The sequence below is a fragment of the Epinephelus lanceolatus genome, chromosome 9, assembly GCF_041903045.1.
Source record: "Epinephelus lanceolatus isolate andai-2023 chromosome 9, ASM4190304v1, whole genome shotgun sequence".
In the NCBI taxonomy this organism is placed as follows: Eukaryota; Metazoa; Chordata; class Actinopteri; order Perciformes; family Serranidae; genus Epinephelus; species Epinephelus lanceolatus.
Genome location: NC_135742.1, coordinates 44,808,133 through 44,834,819, shown reverse-complemented (window position 1 = coordinate 44,834,819; position 26,687 = coordinate 44,808,133). Strand labels below are relative to the sequence as shown.

Genomic DNA, 26,687 nt, shown 5'->3' with positions numbered 1-26,687 from the left:
AGTAGGCTATCTCGTGGCCGGGCCGAGTGTCCTCTTTTTTGGAAATCAAAATATGGTCACCCTACCTTTGGAAGCACCCTCAGGACCAGGATCATTATTGTGGTAATATGTTCCATCTGTGGAGTGTCATGAACAACACAGACACTTGCACATTTAATTCAGTCCAATATCCATACAATAAATACGACTTTGTGAAGCTGTTAATGTTCAGTCTGTCAAAGAGCTGTTGACCTTTTAGAATTGTTTATATCACATTATATTGTCTGGTGTTTTTGTCATTTTGTTCACCTGCTGGGTGTTTAGAGCATCTATGTTTCTATTTCATCCCTGCTGACCGCCAGAGGCAGTGCTTTAAGCACTGAATATTCCCTTCGCGCATGCGCAGTTCGAGTATGTATACCAACAATGTCACCTGTGAACCCTGGATGACCCGAAAGAGACTATATCTTCCGGTGACATCAGAGGATCATTTCCTTTTCATCTTCTCATGCGCAGGTTGCTTTTGGAAGCATTGCAACTGCATTTCAAACTTATATCCCGTCGCTAATAGTTCTGTGGCCATTTTTGGTCGGAGCAGTGGATATTCGCCAGGAACTGCGACGGCATTCTTTCCCTCTTGAGAGGTGTTTACTTACGTTTGGTTCAGTGTGGACGTGGTGTGTCCCTTTGTCGGTAAGGCAGTGTTTCACTTCCCTATCCGGAGAAATTATGTAACTCCTAAGTTTACCTACTTTGTTAAACGTGTCGGTGAAAGTTGCGTTTGCGCAACATCTTCCTGGCACTTGATTTACTCTGATTGAGTTAATGTTCTCTGTTTCTGGAGTTTTTTCCAGTGGAGGGTTGCATTAGTGCTCCCCAGTTGCCAGCATGTATAGCCTGTTGTTTATTTAGCGGTAGCATCCGCAGTAAAGTTTCGGGGCTCTGATTAGTTATCTGTCTTTTGGTTAACACTAGTGTCTGTGCTCTTGCCTTTTGACAAGCCTTTGCTGGTGAAAGCTAGAGTTAGTGCTCCTTGTTCCCAGCATATGGCGAATATATCTATATATCTATATAGCTATATCCATAACTGTATATGCAACAATTTACAGCTGCCGAATTTCTGGGGTTGCATTGTGTATTAAGCCTCTGCTGGTATAGGCAGCGTACGTGCTTCCTCCCTCCAGCATATGGTCTCTGTACTCCAGATTACCAGCTAACTGCAGCGTTCATGCTCAGGTTATCTGCACTGTTGTTTCTCTACACTCCCTTGGGATTTCGCCTCTGCTGGTATAGGCAGTGTACGCGCTCCCTCCCTCCAGTTTACAGCTTCTGCACTCCAGCTAACCGCAGCGCTCGCGCTCAGGTTATCTGCAGCATTGTTTCTCTACACTGTCTTGGGATTTCGCCTCTGCTAGTAAAGGCAGCTTACGTGCTCCCTCCCTCCAGTTTACGGCTTCTGTACTCCAGCTAACCGCAGCATTTGCATTCAGGTTATCTGCAGCTTGGACAGGTGCGCATTAGCTGGTGTGGCAGTGTTCCCCCAGTGCCACCATGATGGATAACACCCATTACTGCACTTCCTGTGGGGCTCTTCTGCAGCCAGATGATGGCCAGGATCCCTGCCCTATATGCCTTGGACTGGAGCACCTAAAGGAGGTACTCTCTGAAAATCCTTGTATAAACTGCAGCTACATGCCTCGGACAGTGAGGGCTGCCAGACTGGCAGAGCTGGAACAGCCAGAGGGTGAGGGTGACCTCACCCCATCAGGCCAAGTGTCTTCACCCCAACATCGACACTCTAAGCGTCGGGCTGAGGCCACTGCAGCTGCGCCCTCCAGAAAAAAGACACCGCCAGCATTTTGGTGGCAACTCGGTTGTGCCAATTTTTGTGTTTATAGCCACAGCAGTCTAACCTTTGTTGGTGAAGGCAGTGCTCTCGATCCCACTCCCAGCATAGGTGTGTTTTCAGCCTATTGAGTTTATAGTTAGCTGAGGTGTTTATGCTTAAGCTTAACTTATATATATTTGTTGCAACCCTTGTTGGTGACGGTAGTGTGTTCGCTCCCCCTCCCAGCATTTGTTGTTATTCTTTGGGTCCCTGGCAGCTATGCACGATGCAGCAAAAGTGGGCCTGGATCGCATGGCAGCTATCGAGCCTACCATCGAATCCCTCATCGTTTCCCCTGATGAGGCTCTGCAACGGGATGCTAGGTGCCCTCGACCCCAGTGTCGGATCACCGACGACCTTCTCACAAGGGCTTATGATGCTGGAGTACGGCCGGTCACATAGGCAACTCCCTATCACACCTCATGCTCGCCCTCTCAGCTTCTCTGCAGGGGGGCAATGTGAATGCGGATGCCATGACTTTTTGTGACGCGTCACTAGAGGCATTCTGCCTTCTGTCCAGGGAAATCGGACAGATGATCTCCATCATAATTCAAACCCGTCGCCAAGTCTGGCTTTCACAGTCTAATTTGACGGAAGCATCTAGGAGAACTCTCCATAGTCTCACTGTGGAACCAGGAGAGATATTTGGTCCAGCGCGCAGGAAGCGCTGAAGCGAACCATCCAGGTGGGGCAGACCAGGCAGCAGCTTGCAGGTCTTCGACATATGCCTCCCCCCAGCAGACCAAGGGGCTCTGTGGCCGCCTCCCGAGCTCGCTTACCACGACCAGCTCACTCCAGTGGCCGTCGTGAGTCTCAGCATCCTGTGCAGAGGCCAGCCCGTGACTTTCGTGACTCTGCCAGCCTGCCCTCCAGGCAACCTCAAGCCCTGGATTATTGGGCTGCTCACGCTTCAGACCCGTGGGTGGTTGCCACTTTAACCCATGGGTACAAGCTTTAATTCCGACGCCGGCCCCCTACATCCAGCCGGGTCAGAATGACCATCATCAACGACCCGGCAAAAGCCCTAGCATTGGACCAGGAGTTCTGCCCTCCTTGCACCCCCTGTCACACCCCAGGGGGTTCTACTCAACATACTTCCTCGTGTCAAAAAAGGCCGGCGGATTTCGTCCAGTCTTAGATCTGCGGGGACTGAACAGGTTTATGAAGGTCATGCCATTCCACATGTTGACCACGGCAGATGTTCTGCGAACTGTTGCCCAGGGAGAATGGTTTACGTCCATAGACCTGAGGGACACTTATTTTCATGCCCCCACTGCCCATCAACACCGGCAGTTTCTGCGTTTTGCCTTTTGAGGCCACCACTGGCAGTTCAGGGTGCTACCATTCAGGCTCTCCCTCTCCCCAAGGGTGTTCACAAGCTGTGGCAGTGGCCCTTGCGCCTCTGCAGTCTCAGGGCATAAAGATTCTTCCATACCTCGGTGATTGGCTGATCTGTGCCCCATCCCGGACTCAGGTGTCCCAAGATACAGAGTGTCTCCTGTTCGACGTGGCCCACCTAGGCCTTAAGGTAAATATGGAGAAGAGTTGTCTCATCTCTCAGACCACAATTTTCATTGGTGTAGAACTGAACACTGTAACTATGACAGCTTGTCCATCCCCCACCGTGTGGCAGACATCCTGCACCTTCTTCCCCTATTCCAAAGGGGACGTCTGTTGCCCTTGGTCACATTTCTTCGGCTTTGGGAAAACTAACATCCGTTTCAGCTGTTGTTCTGCTGGGCTTGCTATTGCTGCGCCCCCTGCAGAGGTAGTTCCACTTGGATGCCAGGCGGCACAGACGCAGGAAGCTCAGGGTGTCGCAGCAGTGTCTCCTCACCCTGGCCCCATGGAGGGACAGTGCCTACATGACAAGGGGTGTCTCTATGGGCTCCATCTCATCTTGCAGGGAGACTGTCACTACAGATGCCTGCCCCTTGGGAATGGGTGCAGTGTGGCAGAGCAGGACGGCTCACGGACAGTGGTCCGTGGATGACCGCGCCGAACACATCAATGTACTGGAGTTGTGAGTGGTGCACCTAGCTCTCAAGCACTTCCAACCATACCTGAGGGGCAAGCATGTCCTCATACGGTCAGACAACACCTCAACCGTGTATCATATCAACCATCAGGGTGGGGTCAAGTCTGCATGGATGCTACAGGTGTCACAGGATCTCCTGACCTGGGCAGCCCCCCCGCTTGATCAGCCTACGGGCAATATATCTACTGGGAAAGCAGAACCACCTTGCAGACTTCCTCTCCCGTCAAAAGCCTCCATCAGGGGAGTGGCGCCTCCACCCGGAGGTGGTGCACACCATCTGGAGCCTCTTTGGCAGAGCAGAGGTGGACCTCTTCGCCTCAGAGGCGTCAACCCACTGCCCTCAGTGGTTCTCCTTGGCAGAGTTGACCAGCCCTCTAGGCCAGGATGCTCTGGCTCACCCTTGGCCAGAGGGTCTTTTATATGCCTTCCCACCGCTTCCTCTGATTCGGCCAGTACTTCAGAGAGTTCTTCAGGAGGGTGACAGGATTCTGCTGGTGGCCCCCTTCTGGCCAGGGAGGACATGGTTTCCTCTACTGCACAGACTCTGTCGCGGCGCGCTGTGGCGCCTCCCCAATGGGAGAGATCTCCTGTCCCAGCTAGGGGGTCGGATCTGGCATCCCAAACCCCAATGCCTCCAACTGTGTGTGTGGCTGCTGGAGGGCCCGAACCGCTGCTGAGCAGCTGTGTGGACCCCGTCAGGCACACCATAATGCATGCCAGAGTGCCATCCACTCGTTTGCAGTATGACAATAGATGGAAGCTATTTTCCAACTGGTGTACGGGTTGGAGTGAAGACCCAATACATTGCTCTGTGCCTACAATCCTTGGATTCTTGCAGTCCCTCCTAGACAAAGGCTGCTCTCCTTCTACTTTGAAAGTGTATGTGGCAGCCATATCATGTCGACATGCTAGGGTCGACAATGGCACAGTGGGGAGCCACAGTCTGGTGTCCCTCTTCTCGAAGGGGTCTCGGAGGGTGCTCCAAGAGCCACGAGACTCCCAGCATGGGATCTTCCCCTGGTGCTGGATGCACTGTGCAGGCCTCCCTTTGAACCTTTGGCACAGGCAGAGCTGAAGTGGGTGTCATATAAGGCCACGTTCCTCCTGGCCATTCCCTCGGCGAAGTGTGTCAGTGAGCTGCACGCTCTGTCTTCCAGTGACTCATGTCTGAGGTGAAACACAGATGGATCAGGGGTCACTCTATGGCCGAACCCAGCGTTCCTCCCTAAGGTGCTGTCACGCTTGCACCTCAACCAGCCTATAAGGCTTGCACGGTTTGACCCTCCATCAGGAGGAAGGGGTGACAAGTCGGACAAGGGTGACAAGCGTCTGTCACACTGGATTGTGGATGTCATCTGCAATGCATATGGGGCGAGTAACCATCCCCTGCCATCCGGTGTGAGGTGCCACTCTACCAGGAGTGTCTCCACATCTTGGGCGGCCCTGAGAGGAGTATCCCTGGAGGACATTTGTGCTGCTGCCTCGTGGGCATCACCAGACACTTTCTCCAGGTTCTACAGGGTGAATGTTGCCACTCCCCATCCACTGGATGTGGTTCTGTTACCAGAAACCTCCGATTCTACTCATTGAGGTTTGTAATCTGGATTCCTCGTGACTTTGCTGGTATGAGTCATTCAGTGCTTAAAGCACCGCCTCTGGCGGTCAGCAGGGATGAAATAGAACGAAAGTTACAAATGTAACTACGGTTCTATGAATCCCGAATGACCGCCAGAGCACTCTGTCACTCAGAATCCTCATGTTCTCGCAACAAGATTCTGTAGGAAATGATCCTCTGATGTCACCGGAAGATATAGTCTCTTTCGGGTCATCCAGGGGTCACAGGTGACATTGTTGGTATACATACTCGAACTGCGCATGCGCGAAGGGGAATATTCAGTGCTTAAAGCACCGCCTCTGGTGGTCATTTGGGATTCATGGAACTGTAGTTACATTTGTGACTTTCGATACTCACCCTTGCATCAGGCTGCCGTTGCTGTCCTCGTATAAAAAAATCACTTCCTGTTCTAAGTAATGTTATGGAACTGAGACACAGTATTTGCAACTAATGTGTTTAGAAATACATACACATTTCTGCATCACTTCCCCAAAGTGGGGACAATTTTCAAACTACCGTGGCAAGACTTTGTAAAAACCCAAGCAACCTTAAAACCCATAAACCAGCAAGGCCACAGCATTTGACACATGTTTTACACACTCATCAGAGTGAGACCTTGCATCTACATTTGATTTGTCACTTATTTTTCAGGTTTTTTCTTTAATTTGGCACTCATTCCTAGACATCTTATAAAAAGACTGCTACCTAATGAAGAGTCAAGTGTCATTCTAAAACCCTATCCTAATGTCTGGCCAGTGCAGTGTTTTGTCATACACAGTGATCAATTTAAAAAGATCTTAGCAGAGTTGAGGCTCTCAGTAGCACATTAACTGTTTCTCTTTCACACTACACACTGACAATAGCTGCCAGGGGTTGAAGCTGCCTAATAGACTACAGAAACCAGACTTTTTCACTTTTAGTCAAGTGCTTCTCATTTGTTTTTCTGGAATGGATCTGTACACAGATGTTTAAAAAATGTGGCATACCATCTTCTCAGTTTGGCACAGTTCCAATGTCCCCCCTGAGCTCTGAACTCTCACAGACTTAAAGAGTAACTTCAGTATTTTTTTACCTGGACCCTGTTTTCCCATGTTTGTGTCTAAGTGACAAATGGGAACAACAATTTTTGAATTTAAGTGAGAGGACTGCAGCTGGCAGCAGCGAAACAGCTGCAATGTAACCACTTGGGGCAATTGTGTACCCTCAATTTATGTCCACTAAAAGTGCCTGTTTTTGCCACCGGCTGGCTCAGATTATTAATATAAGTGTCTGCCAGCATTATGGACAGGATCCTTACAGAGAAAGACCTTTGTATTTAAGAGTAATTTCCTTTTAGTTTCACCCAAAACAATCCCAAAATTGCTATTGCCAAACTCACCAGACTCCATTCCAAGAAACAGTAATTTTAGTTTGTACAAAGGCAGCACATTTTCCACATCTAACTGAGTGAATAAGATTGGAACAGTGGAAAGACAAACCATGACTGCTTTTGTGAGTTTTATTTTTTGTGGACTTTGAATGAAACAAGTTTTATGATAAAATGACTGAGTCAGTCTTTATACCGGTTCAAATCACCTGGTACATTTGTTTTGGAGAAGAAGAGACCTTGTGGATAACTTGGCTCCCGGTAAAACCCTCCTGAACATTTGGATCTAAAGTTATCAGAGAAAAAGGATGAACATTAGCAGGTGTAGGTCAATGGCCCGGTTCAAACATGCCAAACAGCATTGGAGACACCCTGATTTGTAACTTGAAACTGCTTTATTTGGAGTTTTTGATGGTTTTAATCACCTGGTCCATTTGTTTGGGAGAGGAGGCGATATCTGCTGCTCCTGGTAAAAACCTCCTGAACGATGAACACTAAAGGAATTCTAACTGCGAGAAGTTTCAGCTGGTTGACAACTGCAATCCTCTCTGCTAAACACCAATAAATCTCCCTATATCTTACACACTGGACCTATAAGCAAATCAGACTTTCAGAATAAACAGACTCAGGGCTTCTCAATGTCAAGGATGTTTCCTTCTTCCTTCCTTGTCCTTTTAAGTTGGGTCGTACAAAGGGTAGGCAAGACTCCTTCCTGTAGCATTCGGTGAACACATATTGGAACAGGCTAGCAAGTGCTCAGGTGTGCGTCATTGAAAAGGCCCTGCCCTCAATTCTGGCAAGTGGTGCGCAAAGATTGCACTTCATGCCCGCTGAGGATACACACATGCATCCTTGAAAATTCTCTGAAGGAAGGACTCAGAATTCACAGAATCCTTGACAATGGAACAGTCCTTTGGCTGGATTAGATTATGTAGCCTCCTTGAAGTTTAAGGATCATTCCTTCACTTTGAGAAGCACCAAATCTGACAGAGCCCTCAAACACTTTGCAGATCTGTGTAGCACATCAGTACAACAGCAGGACAGCCCTAAGCCCTCACTGACTTGGTAGGACATCTGTACCTAAGTTTGTGAGTATGTACGTAGGGGTACTGGATAAAGGCCTTTGAAATGACATGAAAAAGTCACATGATTTGGGAGCTTTACCATATTCAATGTCTGAAAGACAAAAACAACTAAGTTCAGCAATTAGTATCTCAAATAGATAATGGGCCTACTGTTATTTTCATTAACCAGTATGTTCAAAATACGAGAGAGATACATGACAATAAGTGGGGATATACAGTTTGCCATAATAAATAATAGAACAGACAGGAAATTTGGGAACCTGTTTACAAATTTACATCATGGGCTCAACACAGACCACAGTGTAAAATATAATTTAATGCATTGAAATAATACTACTTTTGTTATGCTGCTATTCATTCTTTGTTGAGGCTGTCACAGAGGAGATGATTCAACACAATCACTTAGACGTTTAAGGCTGTAATTTGTCATTTATATCAATGATAGTCCTGTTTTCTGTCCACCTGGTGGACACTTACAGCACTTACACTCTTTTACTCCTTTTCCACTAAAATAGAACAGATTCCGTTCCAGTTCCCACGCCTAATATTGAACTGTTCGGAGCATTTTTACAGAAAATGTTTGGTTCAAAACCCAAAAAGTTGGTTCCCAGTTGGATCCAAAAAAATAGCAGCTTTTCATCAAACTAACGTGTGAACCATGGCTACATCAGTGGGCGTGTCATATTCTACGGGTGGGAAAGACAGGTTGGTAAAGTGAACAGTGTAGAAGTCAAGTGAGAAATTGTCAAAGCTCATGCAGCAGCCTCATTAATAGTCGGTCCATGCTTTGTTGTTTTTTTGGGGGGTAAAAACAAATATTTGTTGTAATAGAACAAAAGTTTGTAGGTAATCAATCAATCTGCTCATGACACCAGTGATTACAATGGTACTGATCAAAACTGGTGGAAACACGGCACATTTGTGCACAAGTTAGAACCAAGGTTTCAGGAAACATGAAAGGAACCAGTTCAAGAACAGGCCTCCAGGAAAGCCACTGAGCTTGCAGCCAATTTTTCCCAGTGGCCCCTTTGTATAGCACTGAAAAAATTCTCTGCTGCACAAAAAAACATTTTCCCCATAGGCCACCATTGTGACGACGACCATTGTCGTCTGTAAAAATGTTGACAGGACACCTCCAACTGCAAACAAGGACAATTGTAACTCTTCGTATTATGATTTTTAAGACATGGTTGTTTTATATTTGTGAAAACTTTCCTCAAGCTGCGAAGTCTATGAGTCGAGTGGGAACTCGCATGCAGAGCCAGTAGGAGAAACACTTCTGTACATATATGTGTGTGTATATATACATATATATATATATATATATATATATATATATATATATATATATATATATATATGTGTGTATGTGCAGCACTCAAGAAAAAACTTCTGATCCCCCACGAGGTTTCCTGTCATTTTCATGTACAGTGTGGTAAAAGCACATGGCAACAAACTTCTGTAAGAACTTTAAAATACTACATCCAGGCCTTTCTATTACATAGTCCAAAGTATTACCAATATTACTAAGTTCTTTTAGGTATGCAAACATATCTATACAGTGCAAATATAAACCCCAACATAACGATATGTAAGATAAAATTGTGTTTTTAAACCTCATCTATGGGCATTAGTTTGTCATGTACAATTATTTGAGATCTTACCAGTGCTGAAGTTGTCCTCAGTGTGTTGAGGCCAGTAAAACACACTAACTGTTCCTGTTTCACACTGCCTATATGTGTGGTTACCAGGGGAGTTACCCAATGAGGTTCATAGAGAAACATTTTCAGTTTTAGTCAAGTGTTTCTCATAAAGTGACTGAACACACACAGAGGTGTTGAAGTGTTATATAAGATGTTGTGCAGCAGTTCATCACTTTGCCTGGAAAACAATAACACCACTTTCCATTGCTAAAGAATCATTTATTTACAGATATTGTGCACTCCTGGCACAAATCAAATAACACACTGATAGCCTAATTACATATGAAAATACTGTAGCACAAGTTTAGAAAGGCAGATGGCTGCTGGACTACACTGTCAGAGATGGAAGACCTACTTAGAGAGAAACATCTAAAGAAAATAAACGTCCATGGAAATCATAGAACGAACAATAATGTAAAATGGTCTTTTTTCAAATTCACAAGCTAGCTGGTGACTGTATTTGTTTCTGCTGGGCCTCAGAGAGGCGTGGTTGGGGTGGAGGCAGTGGTGGGGACAGTCACTGGATGCAGCCCCAAATCCAGGGATGGAGTTTCATCTGGTGGCGGAGGGCTCTTCTTCTGGGCATCCAGCTTCTCCGTCAGCTGAGTGTACAGCTCCTTCACTGGTTCGCTGCTCTGTGGTCACCAGGCACAGCATCACACAAAGTGTCAGTACATACAATACACACAACACTCCAGCCGCTGACATGTTCTTTCTCTCATGCATACATTTGTTCTGTTTCAAAGCTACAATCTGAGACATGTCTTGAAATAATTAACTGGATAAAAAATGCATCTGTGTCAGTTTGAGATCCTGAGTGTTGATCTCTGAACTTTAACTCATGTTTGGGACACTTCTGGGCACAAACCATTTCCTCTAACTATGTTGTAATTTCATGCTAGATATCTGAGATTCTAGCTGGATGTTGTTTCAAGATAGACAGCTTATCAAGACAAGGAACTTGTTTATGTATGTTTTTTGTTTGTGAAACGTGAAAGATTTGATCTCATTAAAGAAAACACAGTTTACTGGTTTAAACATGAGCTTATTTTATGACATTTGATGATATGTATCAATATTGTAAAGTATCTCTATCAATATCATGGTAATGTTTTAAATCATATAGACCAGCCCAATATGCATGTAAGTGTGCAGTTGATTGATGATTATGGCTGTGATGCTCTCCACCCCCTCTGATGTTAAATGACAGGTTCAGTTATTAGTATTCTCCCTCCAGGAGGTGACAAAAGCAAATGTTTATCATAGCTTCTCCAGTTTAAAGTCCCATTTAGATGGGAGTAATGTCACATGGGCAAGAAAATATTCCCCCTCCTTCACTGTAATAAAAGTTGTTGTTGCCAACAGTATTTTAGCTGACTGGAGGCTTTAGTATGCATTTTATTATTGGTTTAATCACCAGTAACTATCTAGTTGTAATTTAATTAACACAGACAGTTTCAAACTACTTCGTCTTGCGCTTTCCTTCATTGCAGTAGTTGATAGACTGATATTGTGATCTGTCAGGTTAGTATTGGGGGCAGACTTGGCTTGGTAACCGGAGGGTCGCTGGCTCAAGTCCCCATATGGAGCAAGTATGGAGCTTGGACTGGTAGCTAGAGAGGTGCCAGTTTGCCTCCTGCCAAGGTGCCCCTGGGCAAGGCCCCGAACCCCCAACTGGTCGGGGTGCCTGTCCAAAGCAGCCCCTTGCTCTGACATCTCTTCATTTCATGCATGTGTTGGTCCTGTTTGTGCATGTGTGTTTTAGGCCTGTGTGTATACGATAACAGAGTGAAAAAGGACTGAATTTCCCCTTGGGGATTCTTCTCCTCCTTCTCCTTCTTCTTCTCCTTCTTCTTCTTCGTCTTTGTCTTCATCTTCGTCTTCTTCTAAAACCCTTGTCCCTTTCCTAAGCTGGCCACCATACTTACAGTAACAGGAAATACAGCTGCATCTATAAAAACTCAGACACTCTGTAAGAATCAAAGTGTCCACGTGAACTGGGCTTAAAACACGAGAGAAACAGTTAGTTTGCCAAAAAAAGGTCAGTAATTTAGGCTGCAATTTTAATGAGCTCAGCGGTGAAAAATCTCACACATATACACACAGGTAATACTGAAGTCACCCCAACTCCCCATAGACTAAAATCTTCTGTCCAAATGGGGCTTAAGGCTCATATCTGGTTAATATACACTGATCAGCCACAACATTAAATCCACCCAACAGGTGGAGTGATTATCTTGTTCCAAAAAATGTTCTGCTGGGAAACCTTTGGTCTTGACATTCATGTAGATGACACGCTTCACTGAAACACTGTTGCAGATCAAGTACCCCCCCTCATGGCAACAGCACTCCCTGTTGGCAGTAGCCCTCCAGCAGGACAATGCACCATGCCGCACCATAAAAAACTGCTCAGGAATGACCAGAGGAACACAACAGAGCTCAAGTCGTCAACCTGGCCTCCAAATTTCCCGATCTGATTGAGTGTCTGTGGGATGTGCTGGTACCCCACCACACAACAGGACTTAAATCATCCCCCACCAACGCCCTAGTGTCAGACACCACAGGACACCCCGCAGAGGTCCTATGTCCATGTCTCAACAGTTCAGAGCCAAGTCTGACCCAAGAAGGCCCCACCATGGATTGGGAGTACTTCTGGGGTGCCTGCATGTCCAACAAATGCTCAATCAGATCGGGATCTGAGTTGTTTGTCACAATCCTCTGGTCATTCCTGAACAATATTTGTGGTGTGGCATAGTTCATGGTCCTGCTGGGGGGGGGGGGGGGCACTGTCATTGGAGAGTGTTGCTGACATGTGGGGGTGTTCTTGGTTTGCACAGGTGTTTGGGTAAAGCGTGTCAAGTGGCACCTACATGAATACCAGGACCCAACGTTTCCAAGCAGAACATTGCTTTGGAACAAGATGATCAATGTTATTCACTTCACTTCACTATCACGATATTTCAGGGTATTTTTGCGACAAAGATATTCTTGGCGATATGACAAATTAGTAAAAAAATAAAAAATAAAAAAAAAATGAAGAAAATACTATGGCAACAAAATAAGTGATATAGTTTTACATGTCAATCTAACAGTTTGCCTTAAAACTTTCAGTAAAAACTAAACAAAAATGATCTCTTATTTTTGTTTGTTTGTTTGTAAACAACAACAGTTACTCAGAGTGAGATTCAGAATCTGTATACAATATTAATAGTACAACAAAATTAAATCTACCACAAATTACACATTTAAACAAAATACAAATACAAAAAAATTTTACCCTGGGATCAGTATATATAAATCAACAGGTGATTTTCTTTTCCTTTAGCAAAATCCTTTTGGAGTCACTAATTATTTTGCTTTAAGCCATGTTTGTTGTTGCCATGGGTAACAGTATGACGTCACTGTCAACAAGTCTAAAAGTCGCGAGTATCACAATATGAATTTTTCATATGATATCAAAAATTATACCGGTATTATTGTGAACACCTCGCCAGCGAGCATCTGGTGGCTGGGCCTCATGGCCTAAGGCCCGGTCGGGCTCAGCCCGAAGAGGTAACATGGAGCCGCCGCCCTGTGGGCCCACCACCCGCAAGGATAGACATCAGGGTCAGGTGCATTGTGTGCGGGTGGCAGGCAGGGGTGGGGCCTGAGTCTGAGTGGTCCATGTTCAAAGCCTCCATTGTGGAGGCGGCTGCTAGTAGCTGTGGTCAGAAGGTTGTTGGTGCCTGTCGTGGCAGTTACCGGGCTCACCGCTATGAGCCATACAGTCCATGTATGACCAAAGTGAGAGCTGTATCGGCATACTTGGTGTAAAGTCAAACATGTCCTTGGTGGACAAGGTTGTCCCTTGTCACAATCCTGTTTGTGATTTTCATGGACAGGATCTCAAGGCACAGCTAGGACGAGTCAGGGGTCCGGTTTGGGGACCTCAGAATTGCATCTCTGCTTTCTGCAGATGATGTGGTTCTGTTGGCAGGCTTGGGGAGTAATGGATTACATGTAATGGCGTTACGTAATTAGGAGGCAAAAAAAAGGTAACTAATCCGTTACAGTACAGAAAAAAATATGTAATCAGATTACCGGTATATTCGATAAAAACAGGGATTACTTAGCAGGATTACATTTTAAAATCAAACGGGATGCAGCAGACACATGCACAGTGCACACGCATTGCGACACTTTACGACACAACACCACAACAAAACAACACATGAAACGACCACCAAGCACCAATGACTGTTCATCGTTACTGCCACTGCTGGGGAGAAAAATGCCTTCACTGAGTTCAAATAAACACAAGAAGTTTGTGCTCTAGAGAAAGGATCAACACTCAGTGAAAAACCTAAGCCCTATGATAAGCTAATATGGCAAGGCTTAACTATACAAACCAATGAGCAGTGATAACTAGAATGTCTTTGGGGTCATCGGGTGGGAACCTCCTTTCACCAGTGTTTTGTCTAGTTGGTCCCACGACACCTCCAGGAGGCTAGACAGTGATCTCTAGCGTCCCAGAGACACTCCCCTAATGCCAGGTCTCACTGCTCCCCTCCCTGCACCAACCTAATAACCTTCTTTACTTTACTTACACATGGCTTTCTCAGCCCAAACAGCACTGCCACCTTCAACCAAACCCAGGCTCCGTACATGCGAGCTCTAGGTAGAAGCAGGGCTGATACTACCTTTCCTAGCACATTTACCACACTACAATACAAGCTAAAGTTAATATAAACTAAAGCTAAAGGAGCTAAATAAACTTACAGGATCAGCAAACACACTCACCTTGCCGCATGGCCTCAAACAAAATGGATTCAAATAGGCCACTCCCACACTTAAATAACCTTCCTCTTCCTGGACTTCCACCTTACTTACACATGACTTTCTCAGCCCAAACAGCACTGCCATCTTCAACCAAACACAGGCTCCGTACATGCAAGTTCCAGGTAGAAACAGGGCTGATACTACCTTTCCTAGCACATTCACCATACTCTATTTCACACGCTACATAACATAACTACAATATAAGCTAAAGTTAAAGGAGCTAAATGAACTTACCGGATCAGCAAGCACACTCACCTTGCCGCATGGCCTCAAATAGGCCACTCCCACACTTAAATACTTCCTCTTCCTGGATTTCCTCCTGAGAGGAAGTGGATCTCTCCACCTGATCTCAAGGAGTTATGTGCCCTGTTTAGTAGTTCCCCCTGCTGGCCCGCAACTGACATTACTTCTTCTCTTATAGATAAACTGGCTACATTTAATTGCTTCATCTGACATTTCCCTCATTGTCTTCCTCAAACTCTGTCCCCGCACTCCGAGTTCCCCCAGGAGCGAGACAGCTGATCTTGCTATGAATCCCCTACACCCCACTTCCACTGGACAAATCCTAGTCTTCCATCCTCGCTGCTGAGCTTCTGCTCCTAAGTCTGCATATCTAAGCTTTTTTCTTTCATAGGCTTCTTCCACTGAGTCTTCCCAAGGAACTGTCAGCTCAATGAAATAAACTATCCGTTGACTCACTGACCACAACACTAAGTCAGGCCTCTGCCTGGTACAAACTATTTCCTGGGGGACAACAAGCTTTCCCCCTAAATCTATTTGCATTTCCCAATCACAAGCACCTTCTAGGCGGCCACACCCTTGCCTCTTCACTAACTTATCCCTTCTGTGTTTCTCTCCCTCACGGACAAACTGAATTACTAAACTCCTATCCTTAACACCTTCTGAATTCACCTGTCTTCGTTTCCCTTCGATGCCTGCAGCTAAACATTTCAGCACCTGGTTATGTCGCCATGTATATCAGCCTTGCTATCAGCTAACTTTACAGCCTGACAGAATATGCTTTAAGGTTGCGGTATGTGAACACAATGGGCATGATGGGTCCTCATTTACCCACAGTTTTAGGTTCTGGGGGGTTGGTAACACATCGTATGTAGCCCCTACCAGGAATCTAATACGATTCTCCTCCATACTCCACAGGTCCCTCCAACTAAACTTCCTCTTCTCTACACTTTCCCAATTCAACCACTGTCCCTGTTTAGCATGGGCCACTACCTTTGCACCCCTTAGCATCTCTTCCCGTCTACATATCTGTTCTACAACCAGCTTTCTTTTATCTTTGAGACCTGCTTTATTCCATACCGGTTTGCCTGAGCCAAGCCCCAGGCCTCCCCGGCCAAACTGAACATTACCTAAAATCTCTGCATGCCTAAGAGCTGCCTCTGCCTCCTGAACTGCCGATCTTGGGTTCCACTTCCTCCCCTTGGTTGGATTTGGAACCACACTCCTAACTACCACGTCCTTACTCCCAGATAACAACAGCTCTGTCCTGACCTTGGTACATTTAAATTCCTCTGTTAAACTAAATACTGGCAGCTGAAGTATCCCTTTTCCATACAATGCAACACTACTTAGGCACCTAGGAGCACCCAACCACTTCCTAATATAGGAGCTAACCGACCTTTCAATTCTCTCCACTACGGATATTGGAATTTCATAAATTGACAATGGCCACATTAACCTAGGATATAGCCCAAATTGCAAACACCACAACTTCAACTTTCCTGGAAGTTCAGATTTATCTATTCCATCCAATCCTTCTGCCACATCTTTCCTAAATTTCACCACCTGTTCCTCATCATTCAACTCCACATTGTACCACCTACCTAAGCTCTTTACTGACTTTTCCCTAATTGTTGGGATTTCCTCATCATCTATGACAAATTTCCTATCACTTAACTTCCCTCTACGTATCGAGATGCTTCTAGATTTACTAGGCTTGATCTTCATGCTGGCCCACTTGAGGTTCTTATTTACCTTCTCTAATAGCCTCTTTGTACATGGCATTGTTGTGGTCACCAGTGTCATGTCATCCATGTAAGCCCTAACTGGTGGAAAATGCAACCCAATCTGCCGTCTCTCTCCACCTACCACCCACCTAGAAGCCCTGATGATTACTTCCATTGCTATAGTAAATGCTAATGGAGAAATTGTACACCATGCCATAATGCCTATTTCTAGCCTCTGCCAACCTGTTGTGAAACCTGCTGTACTTAGACACAGCCTAATATCCTGAAAATACGCTTTCACTAAGTTAACAACTACCTGTGGCACTCTGAAGTAGTCAAACGCACTCCAGATGAGGCTATGCGGTACTGAACCAAACGCATTTGCAAGATCTAAAAATACTACATGCAGGTCCCTTTTCTTAATCTTCGCTGCCTGAATCTGGTGCCAGATCATGCTAGTATGCTCTAAACACCCTGAAAAACCTGGTATTCCTGCCTTCTGCACCATGGTATCTATTAAGCTATTCTTTTCTAAGTAGCTAGCTAATCTCTGCGCTACTACACTAAAGAAAATCTTCCCCTCTACATTCAAGAGAGAAATCATCCGGGACTGGCTAAGGTCCACAGACTCCTTCTCCTTAGGAATGAGGACACCTCCTGCCCTACGCCATGCTCTTGGTATAATTTGCTTCTCCCAAACTATTCTTAGCTGTTTCCATAAAAATTTAAGGGTATCAGGCGCACTTTTATAAACCCGGTAGGGGACTCCATTAGGCCCTGGGGCCGAAGAAGCCTTTGCACGCCTGACCACCTCCTGAACTTCCTTCCACCTAGGTGGTCTGACATCCATCTCATGCTCTATCCCTTCTAATGGAGGGATATTGGGTGGGAAACCTACTATCCTATTCTTCTCTAAATCTGAATATGTATTTCTCAAATATTCTTCAACCTCTAGCCTTTCTGCTTTGAGCTGCCTTCCCTTTTCCTGGCTGAACAATCCTTTAACAAACTTAAAAGGGTCTCTGAAAAAACCTGTCCTTACATGTTCCTTCTTCCTCCTCTTTTTCCTGAGATGCTCTGCCCTTCTAAGAACTGCTAGCCTGCTTCTCAACTCCTCTTGCAACACCTTAATTCCCTCCCTTTCTTCTTCTGTAGCCTTTCTCCACACCTTTCTTAACTGTCTCCTTTCCTTGACTAGCTCCTCTATTTCTCTTTGCCGCCTAGATTTACCTGACTGTACCTTCTCACTCCTCTTTCTCTCATGCAACCCAAACCTCTCTACACCATATGAGTAAATGATATCTTCCATCTTTTCTAACCTTTCTATTGCATTTCCGCTAAGCCTACTTAAGATTACTGACAAATCTCTATTAACTATCTCCCATTCTTTACTGTCATTTGCCCTAGGCCATCTAACTCTAGCCTTTTGCTCCATGGTTCTCTCTCTGACTGGCACACTGGCCTCATTGTCACCTGCATCCTCTCTTACTACTCCCCCCTCCTTCTCAGTGGCAGCGTTACTGATATCCTGCGAACTGTGGTTTTCTACCTGCCGCTGGACTTCATCCGACTGACTTCTTAGGAAGTACTGATCAATGCGGCTACTTTGCCCTTTCTTTGCCACACACTTCTTCTTTCCCTGATGAGTTCTGAGGCCTTTTACTGATGTTACTTTCTGCCAGCCACAAGGACAAACCTGAAGCATCTTGTTCTCAACTGTGCTACTTTTATCCTCTACAGATGCGCTCGCCTTGCCCTGAGTGCTGCTAATTCTAGCCCTGGTGGATAGGTCCGTGCCCCTATCCTTCACTGAGTCACAGAACCAATGCGTAGTCGTGTCCGTTCCAATGTCTGTTACCGTGTAATCCACCTTTGAGTCATCTTCCACCCCTGCTCTCGCTGACTCTTGGGGTATTTTTCCTATGTTGGCTGTAGCTAATTTTGGTTGTAGTAAGGCTGCTAGGCCTCACCACTGCTACCATGGGTTGCTAGCCCATGCCAGCACCTTTGGGGTCTTTTCCCTCCTGTCTGCATGGAAACTCCGGCATCATTTTGCCTTTAAATCAGAAAAGGGGAACAACATCACAGTACAGTGCAAGTTATGCCTCCCAGCTGTCAAAATACTGTCAACATCCAGCGACTCGACGTCCAACTTAAAGAAACATCTACAGGTAAGATGACAAACCACTAACATTTGCTGAAATACACAGAAATCCAGTAAGTTAAAGTTAAGGTTTGTTAGCTTGCTAACCTGTCAATACTGCTACTCGTGCTACTACTGTACTATATAACTACTACTGGAAAACATGTCGGGACTGTAACTTAGGTGCTGATGCTGACTTGTGTCGTGCGAAGTTTATATACATCTAATATTGTAACAGCTGCATTTATCTGGATCAAACAGTCATAACGTGCAATAAACATGGCGTCATGTCCTGTTGTATATGCATTTGGTCTTATATTCCTGATTATCCTCTGCATTATTTTACCTGCTCTGTGCTGTGTGCTGTAAACCTACCCAAGCCCTTCTTGGGTAGGTTTACAGAGGAAACAAATCATGTTTTTAGTGATAATAGCAAGATTTGTGCCAGAAAGGGCTATTGGCACAACGCCATTAAGGCTAAACTGCTTCTGTGTGCAAAGGAAATCAGTTTCGGCAGATGATCATGTCTGGCACACCTGTAATTAAAGTCAACACCTGTGCATTTCATGTCACAGGCAATACAGACACAAGGGCAGGAAAATTACATTTAAGTAACTTTGGAGCATGTTAATACCTAGGTGGTGATTTATTTATTCTTTTTTTTTTTTTTTTTTACAACTAATAACAATAATAATACTATTATTGTTGATGTGTAGTTAACTTTTAGGTAACTCTGGGGCATGTTAATACCTACACACCTCTTTCAGGTGGTAATTTTATTTTATTTTTTTTTTTAAACTAATAACAAAAATAATAATTGTTACTATTATTGTTGATGTTGTGTAGGTAATTTTTAGGTAACTCTGAAACATGTTAATACCTGACACACCTCTTTAAGGTGGTGATTTTTTCCATCTAATAATAAGTATAACAATAATGAGTAATTGATTGAATAAATAAGGATTGTTATAATTATTATTATTATTATTATTATTACATTACTACAGTTATTGTCATTATAACCTGTGATCTAATTCATGAATACAGCTGAATAGTTTATAATTAATAAGTTAATTTATTGTTAATTTTGCGCTGTGTATTTTCCAGAGGAAACATCAAAGTCACTTACTTCTGACAAATGAAGTCACTGGCCAGTTCGAGATGAGTGAGCAGCCCAGTATACCTGAACATAGACAAGGACATCCTCCCACCAAAGAAATGAAACTTGACCTTTGATGCAGCACATCCCAGAGTTTAGTCAGAAGACTGATATTTGAATTTGTGATTGATGATGTTCAGTCTTTCTCCTTGGTTGAGCAGCCTTCATTCAAAAAGCTCATTGAGGGAATCAGTGGTGGCAAAACAGTCATGTGCAGAAAGACACTAGTCCAGCGTATTGAGAGAGAATTTACTGCCATGAAAGAAATCTTGACTGCAACACTTCAGAAAGCGACAAATGTCTGCAAAACAGCAGACTTGTGGACTGCACATAACAGAAGCTTCTTTGGCATGACATGCCACTGGATTGAGGAGCAGACTATGGAGAGGAGGTCTGCAGCTCTGGCCTGCGAGTGAAGGGACGGCATACTTTTGATGTCCTTGCTGGAAAAATCTATGAAATACATGCAGAGTACAAAATACAACATAAAGTAAGGGCCACAGTCACAGACAACGGGAGCAACTTTGTTAAGGCCTACCGTGAATTTTAATCAACTGTGGAAGAAGCACCAGATGGGTTGGATGATGGAACAAGGTTCCTGGATATGAATGCCATTCTGGAGATGGATGGAGGCGAGAAGCTTCATTTTTTCCTCCCCCTCATCAAAGATGTGCAGCACACACACCCAACCTTATTGCCACCAATTAAGTGGATAAAGCAGCATCAAAAGGGCCATCTCGGAAAGTGTACTGAAGTGCAATGGGTAAGTGTGCTTCTATATGGAACAAGGCACACAGGTCATCAGCAGCTGCAGAAGCAGTTCAAGATATTGCCAACATGAGGCTTTCTGTTCCATGTGTCACAAGAATGAGCTCTGAATATATGGCCATTTCCAAACTGATTGGACTTACAGAAGATCAACTGGGTGACATCTGTGGAAGGCTTGGAGTGACCAGGCTACACCCTCACAAGCTGACTTTTCTCTGGGAATATGTAGCTGTGTTACAGCCACTTGCTCAATTCATTGATTTTCTACAGGGGGAGAAAAAATGTTATCTTGGGTTCCTCATTCCAACCTTCCAATCTTAAGCCTCAAGTCTAAACTCTCAGGTAATCTGCCACATGTGATCTACACAGCAAACATCATCACTGCAGTCACTGAGGCACTTCACAGTCGCTTTGCTGAGCAGCCATGATGCAAAAATGGCAACAACTACCATGCCAAAATTCCGCTTGTGTTGGCTCCCTGCTGAGAAGAGGGAGGATATGTGCAAAACAATGGTTCAGGAGGCAACATCTTTGGAATCCAGAGCATCTCCTATAGCTGAAATGAGCAGCACTCATGAGACTGATGGATCAGATGAGGATTTTTTTGTGTTTGTGAAGGAAAAATAGGGCTGATAAAAGCACAGCTGAAGAAGAGGTACAGCAGTTCCTTGATGACACTGTGAAGAGCATGGATTCCCTACATGCATTTCTCTTGGTTAAGCAGCTCTTCATGAAGTACAATACTACACTGCCTTCTAGTGCTCCAGTTGAACGTCTGTTCAGTTATGGAGGAAACGTACTTACCTCATCTCGGGGCAGAATGTCCGATGACCACAAGTCCTCCTCCTTCGTTATAACAGAAGGTTTTGCCCAAAGTTAGGTTTTGATTGAATGTAGGCCTACAGTTGGGATTCACATGTAACCACTGGTGCCTAGTACATACTAAACTCAACTGCAACTGTGAAGGCAGCTAATGTTCTTTTATGATGTAAACCTTTCTCTGGTCTTTAATTGCAGGTCACTGAATTTAGATTCTCATGCCTCAAAGCTTCAGTAGGCAACATTGTTTTTGTATAAATCAAGTGGTCTGAGACAAACAGTAGGTTTCTGCACCTCACCATGGCTCTGAGTTCAGCCTCTAAAGAATCAGTATCGTGCCGATGTGCATCAACCAATCAAAGGTCAGCTCAGACCACTGCATTCCTATTGGCTGTTCTACTGCATATGTGCGTTCCCCTGCCGCCGGCAGAAGGGGAGAACAGTGGCGAACAGTGCACCAGGTAAAATAGCTATTCCAGCACAGCAACTGCCTACACGGCTAAACAACCCAAAAAAGGAAGACAGAACTCAGTTCCCTGGAGCCCCGAAGGGAGGGGAAGGGTGAGGTGGGGCTGGGCCCGGCCGGAGGGCACGAGGGTCGGCCATGGAGTGGAGCCGAGGGCTGCTGCGCGGTGAGGGAGAGCCAAGGCTCCCAGAGAGGGAGAAATAGAACCAAGTAGGATAAAATACTCGCGTGCTTGTCTGGTAGGAGGGGCTCAGGGTGGAGAAGAACGAAACCTAACTCAGATGAAACTCAAACATCAACCGTTTTCAGGCTTTCTACCTACTGCAGCTTTAATTTGATATATGATTTATTTATTTGTATCTATTGTTGAAAATTAAATAGGTGGACACCTGGTTTGTTCAAAAAATACAAGTGGATGTTCTTAACACTAAAATAGAGCCTTCTTTGTTTACCGTGTAAAAGGTATTTTATGTTTGCTTTGAAAAAGCAGATTTTCTGTTAACGTTGTAAATAATACTGTTTTGTAGCCAAATACTTTAATTTGGAATTAGTAGGTGTACTGCCTGAATTTGCTTTATGGTTTTAATTTTCTTTTTTACTTTTTTTAAATTCAGAAATATGGACATCTGCTTTGTTAAAAAAAATACAGTGGATGTTATTAACACTAAAATAGAGCCTTGTTTATTTTGAAAAAGCATGTTTTCTGTCAACTTTGTAAACAATACACACAATCAGTGTTGGGTAAGGGTTACTTTAAAAGTAATCAAAGTACGTTACTGTGTTACTTTTTAAAAAAGTAACCAGTTACTTTACTCGTTACTCCCTCAATAAAGTAACTCAATTACTTTAAAAGTACTTCCAACGTTACTCCCTGAGAAAAGTAACTCAAGCACTTTTAAAGTACTTTTGAGAATTCTACATTTCCTATTGGGCAATGAACCACAGGGCGCTAAGCCTACATTTTTTTGTCTCCAAAATTAAAGTTATGGACCACTTGCCCTTCACTGAGATCCAATTCTCCCATCACAACTGTCACTTTGACCAGTAGAAACACAGAACAATCTGCTGCCGTAGACAACTGTATGACAACACCACCCCAGCATTTATAATATTTCCTCTAGGGATGTTACCACACAGAGTAAAAGGGGAAATGATGGTGTGAAACAGCAGAGGCACTTTGTCAACCCGCTGAGTTAACGTTACTGTCATTAACATCAAGCTAGCAAACAATGTTACATCCGCTGAGGATAAAACTCTGGTTATTGGCAGCTCTATTCTGAGGAACGTGAAGTTAGCAACACCAGCGGCCATAGTCAAATGTATCCCTGGGGCCAGAGCGGGCGACATTGAGTCAAATTTAAAACTGCTGGCTAAAGCTAAACGTAGATTCAGTAAGATTGTTATTCACGTCAGCGGCAATGACACCCGGTTACGCCAATCGGAGGTCACTAAAATTAATATTGCCTCGGTGTGTGAATATGCAAAAACGATGTCGGACTTCGTAGTTTTCTCTGGACCCCTCCCAAATCTGACCAGTGATGACATGTTTAGCCGCATGTCATCATTTAACCGCTGGCTGTCCAGGTGGTGTCCAGCAAACGATGTGGGTTTTGTTAATAATTGGCAAACTTTCTGGGGAAAACCTGGTCTTATTAGGAGAGACGGCATTCACCCCACTTTGGATGGAGCTGCTCTCATTTCTAGGAACCTGGCAAATTTTATTAGTAATTTAAATCCCTGACAACCCAGAGTTGAGACCAGGACAGAGAGTTGCAGTCCTAAACGCCTCTCTGAGCTTCTAGTTCAGTTACCCAGCCATAGTTTTCATAGTTTTATACAAACGGTGTCTGTCCCCCGACCACCTAAATTATTTAAATCTAAAATTAAACAAAGAGGAGTTGTGCATAACAACCTCATAAAAATTAAAACCTCTTCTGTGACAGAAAGACAAAACAGGAGAATTAAATGCGGACTGTTAAATATCAGGTCTCTATCGTCTAAAGCAGTGTTAGTAAACGAATTAATATCAGATAATCATATTGATTTACTCAGTCTCACTGAAACCTGGCTATGTCAAGATGAATATGTTAGTCTAAATGAGTCCACTCCTCCCAGTCATAATAATACCCACATTCCTCGAGGCAGCGGCCGAGGAGGGGGAGTTGCAGCCATTTTTAACTCTAGTCTGTTAATCAGCCCTAAACCTAAACTAGATTATAATTCATTTGAAAGCCTCGTTCTTAGTGTTTTACATCCGACCTGGAAAACCTCGCAGCCACTTTTATTTGTTATAGTGTACCGTGCTCCTGGCCCGTATTCTGAATTTGTATCTGAATTCTCAGAGTTTTTATCCAGTTTAGTTCTTAAATCAGATAAAGTTATTATTGTAGGCGATTTTAACATTCATGTCGACGTTGATAATGACTCCCTGGCTACCGCGTTTATCTCATTAATAGACTCCATTGGCTTCAGTCAGGGTGTACATGAACCCACTCACTGTTTTAACCATACCCTCGATCTAGTTCTGACGTATGGAATTGAAATTGATAACCTAAAAGTCTTTCCACAGAATCCCTTGCTATCAGATCATTATCTGATTACTTTTGATTTCTTTTTACTCGATTACACGCCACTCAGCAACAGTTACTATACTAGATGTTTATCAGATAGTGCTGTCACAAAATTTAAGGAAAAGATTACTTCGTCGTTAAATTCAATACCAATACCTTCAGTAACAGAGGTTTCCCGTGCCGACTTTAACCTCTCCCAAATTGATCATTTTGTTGATAGCGCCGTAGGCTCGCTGCGAACAACGCTCGACTCTGTAGCTCCTCTTAAAAAGAAGTTAACAAAGCAAAGAAAGTTTGCTCTTTGGTATAACTCTCAAACCCGTAGGTTAAAACAAATATCGCGAAAATTTGAAAGGAATTGGCGATTAACCAAACTGGAAGAATCTCGTTTAATCTGGACAGACAGTCTCAAAACTTATAAGAGGGGCCTCCGCAATGCCAGAGCAAACTATTACTCAGCATTAATAGAAGAAAACAAGAACAACCCCAGGTTTCTTTTCAGCACTGTAGCCAGGCTGACTGAGAGTCAAAGCTCTATTGAGCCTTGTATTCCTTTAGCCCTTAGCAGTAATGATTTTATGAGCTTTTTTAATGACAAAATTCTAACTATTAGAGGCAAAATTCATGACCTCCTGCCCTCAGATGGTAGGCCTACCTATCTAACCTCAAACACAGCTGTAGAATCTAATATATATTTAGATTGCTTCTCCCCAATTTCTCTTCAAGAATTGACCGCAGTGATTTCTTCATCTAAATCATCAACGTGTCTCTTAGACCCCATCCCAACTAGGCTACTTAAGGAGGTCTTTCCTTTAGTTAACACTCATATATTAGATATGATCAATATATCCCTATTAACAGGCTATGTACCACAGTCTTTTAAGGTAGCTGTAATTAAACCTCTCCTAAAAAAGCCCACCCTGGATCCAGAGGTGTTAGCCAACTATAGACCAATATCTAATCTTCCCTTTATGTCAAAGATCCTTGAGAAAGTAGTCGCAGACCAGCTGTGTGATTTTCTCCAGGATAATAATTTATTTGAGGAATTTCAGTCAGGATTTAGAGTGCATCATAGCACTGAGACAGCTCTAGTTAAAATTACAAATGACCTTCTGATTGCTTCAGACAAAGGACTCGTCTCTGTTCTTGTTTTATTAGATCTTAGTGCGGCGTTTGACACAATTGACCATCAAATTCTACTGCAGAGACTGGATCACTTAATTGGCCTAAAAGGTTCAGCACTAAGCTGGTTTAAATCTTATTTATCTGATCGTTTTCAATTTGTTGATGTTCGTAATGAATCATCCTTACGTACCAAAGTTTGTTTTGGAGTTCCGCAAGGTTCTGTGCTCGGACCAATCCTATTTACTCTATATATGCTTCCTTTAGGTAACATCATTAGAAATCACTCTATAAATTTCCATTGTTATGCGGATGATACACAGTTGTATTTATCGATGAAGCCAGAAGAAAGTAATCAATTAACTAAACTCCATAACTGCCTTAAAGACATAAAAAATTGGATGAGCACCAATTTCCTGATGTTAAATTCAGACAAAACTGAAGTTATTGTTCTTGGCCCCAAACAACTCAGAGACTCTTTATCTGATGACATAGTTTCTCCAGATGGCATTGCTCTGGCCTCTAGCACTACCGTAAGAAACCTCGGAGTAATATTTGATCAAGATTTGTCTTTTAATTCTCATTTAAAGCAAACCTCACGGACTGCATTTTTTCATCTGCGTAATATTGCGAAAATTAGGCCTATCCTGACCCGAAAAGATGCAGAAAAATTGGTCCACGCTTTTGTTACCTCAAGGCTGGATTACTGTAACTCTCTATTATCAGGTAGCTCTAGTAAGTCCTTAAAAACTCTCCAGCTAATTCAGAATGCAGCAGCTCGTGTACTAACAGGAACTAAGAAACGAGATCATATTTCTCCTGTTTTAGCTTCTCTGCACTGGCTCCCTGTAAAATCCAGAATTGAATTTAAAATCCTACTGTTAACTTATAAAGCTCTAAATGGTCAAGCTCCATCATATCTTAGAGAGCTCATAGTGCCATATTATCCCACCAGAACACTGCGCTCTGAGAACGCAGGGTTACTCGTGGTCCCTAAAGTCTCCAAAAGCAGATCAGGAGCCAGAGCCTTCAGCTATCAGGCTCCTCTCCTGTGGAATCATCTTCCTGTTACGGTCCGGGAGGCAGACACCGTCTCCACATTTAAGACTAGACTTAAGACTTTCCTCTTTGATAAAGCTTATAGTTAGGGCTGGCTCAGGCTTGCCCTGTACCAGCCCCTA

At 44.0% G+C, this 26,687-nt stretch overlaps 1 protein-coding gene across 1 annotated transcript in view; it reads right to left on the bottom strand.

The window, feature by feature from the left end:
* Positions 1–9,872: 9,872 nt before the first annotated feature.
* nelfb (negative elongation factor complex member B) overlaps positions 9,873–26,687 on the bottom strand; it is a 90,351-nt gene continuing 73,536 nt past the window's right edge. Inside the window, exon 13 of the mRNA XM_078171001.1 lies at positions 9,873–10,309. Coding sequence (XP_078027127.1) covers positions 10,151–10,309 — 159 coding nt within the window. The 3' untranslated portion in view covers positions 9,873–10,150. The remainder of the gene's footprint in view (positions 10,310–26,687) is intronic.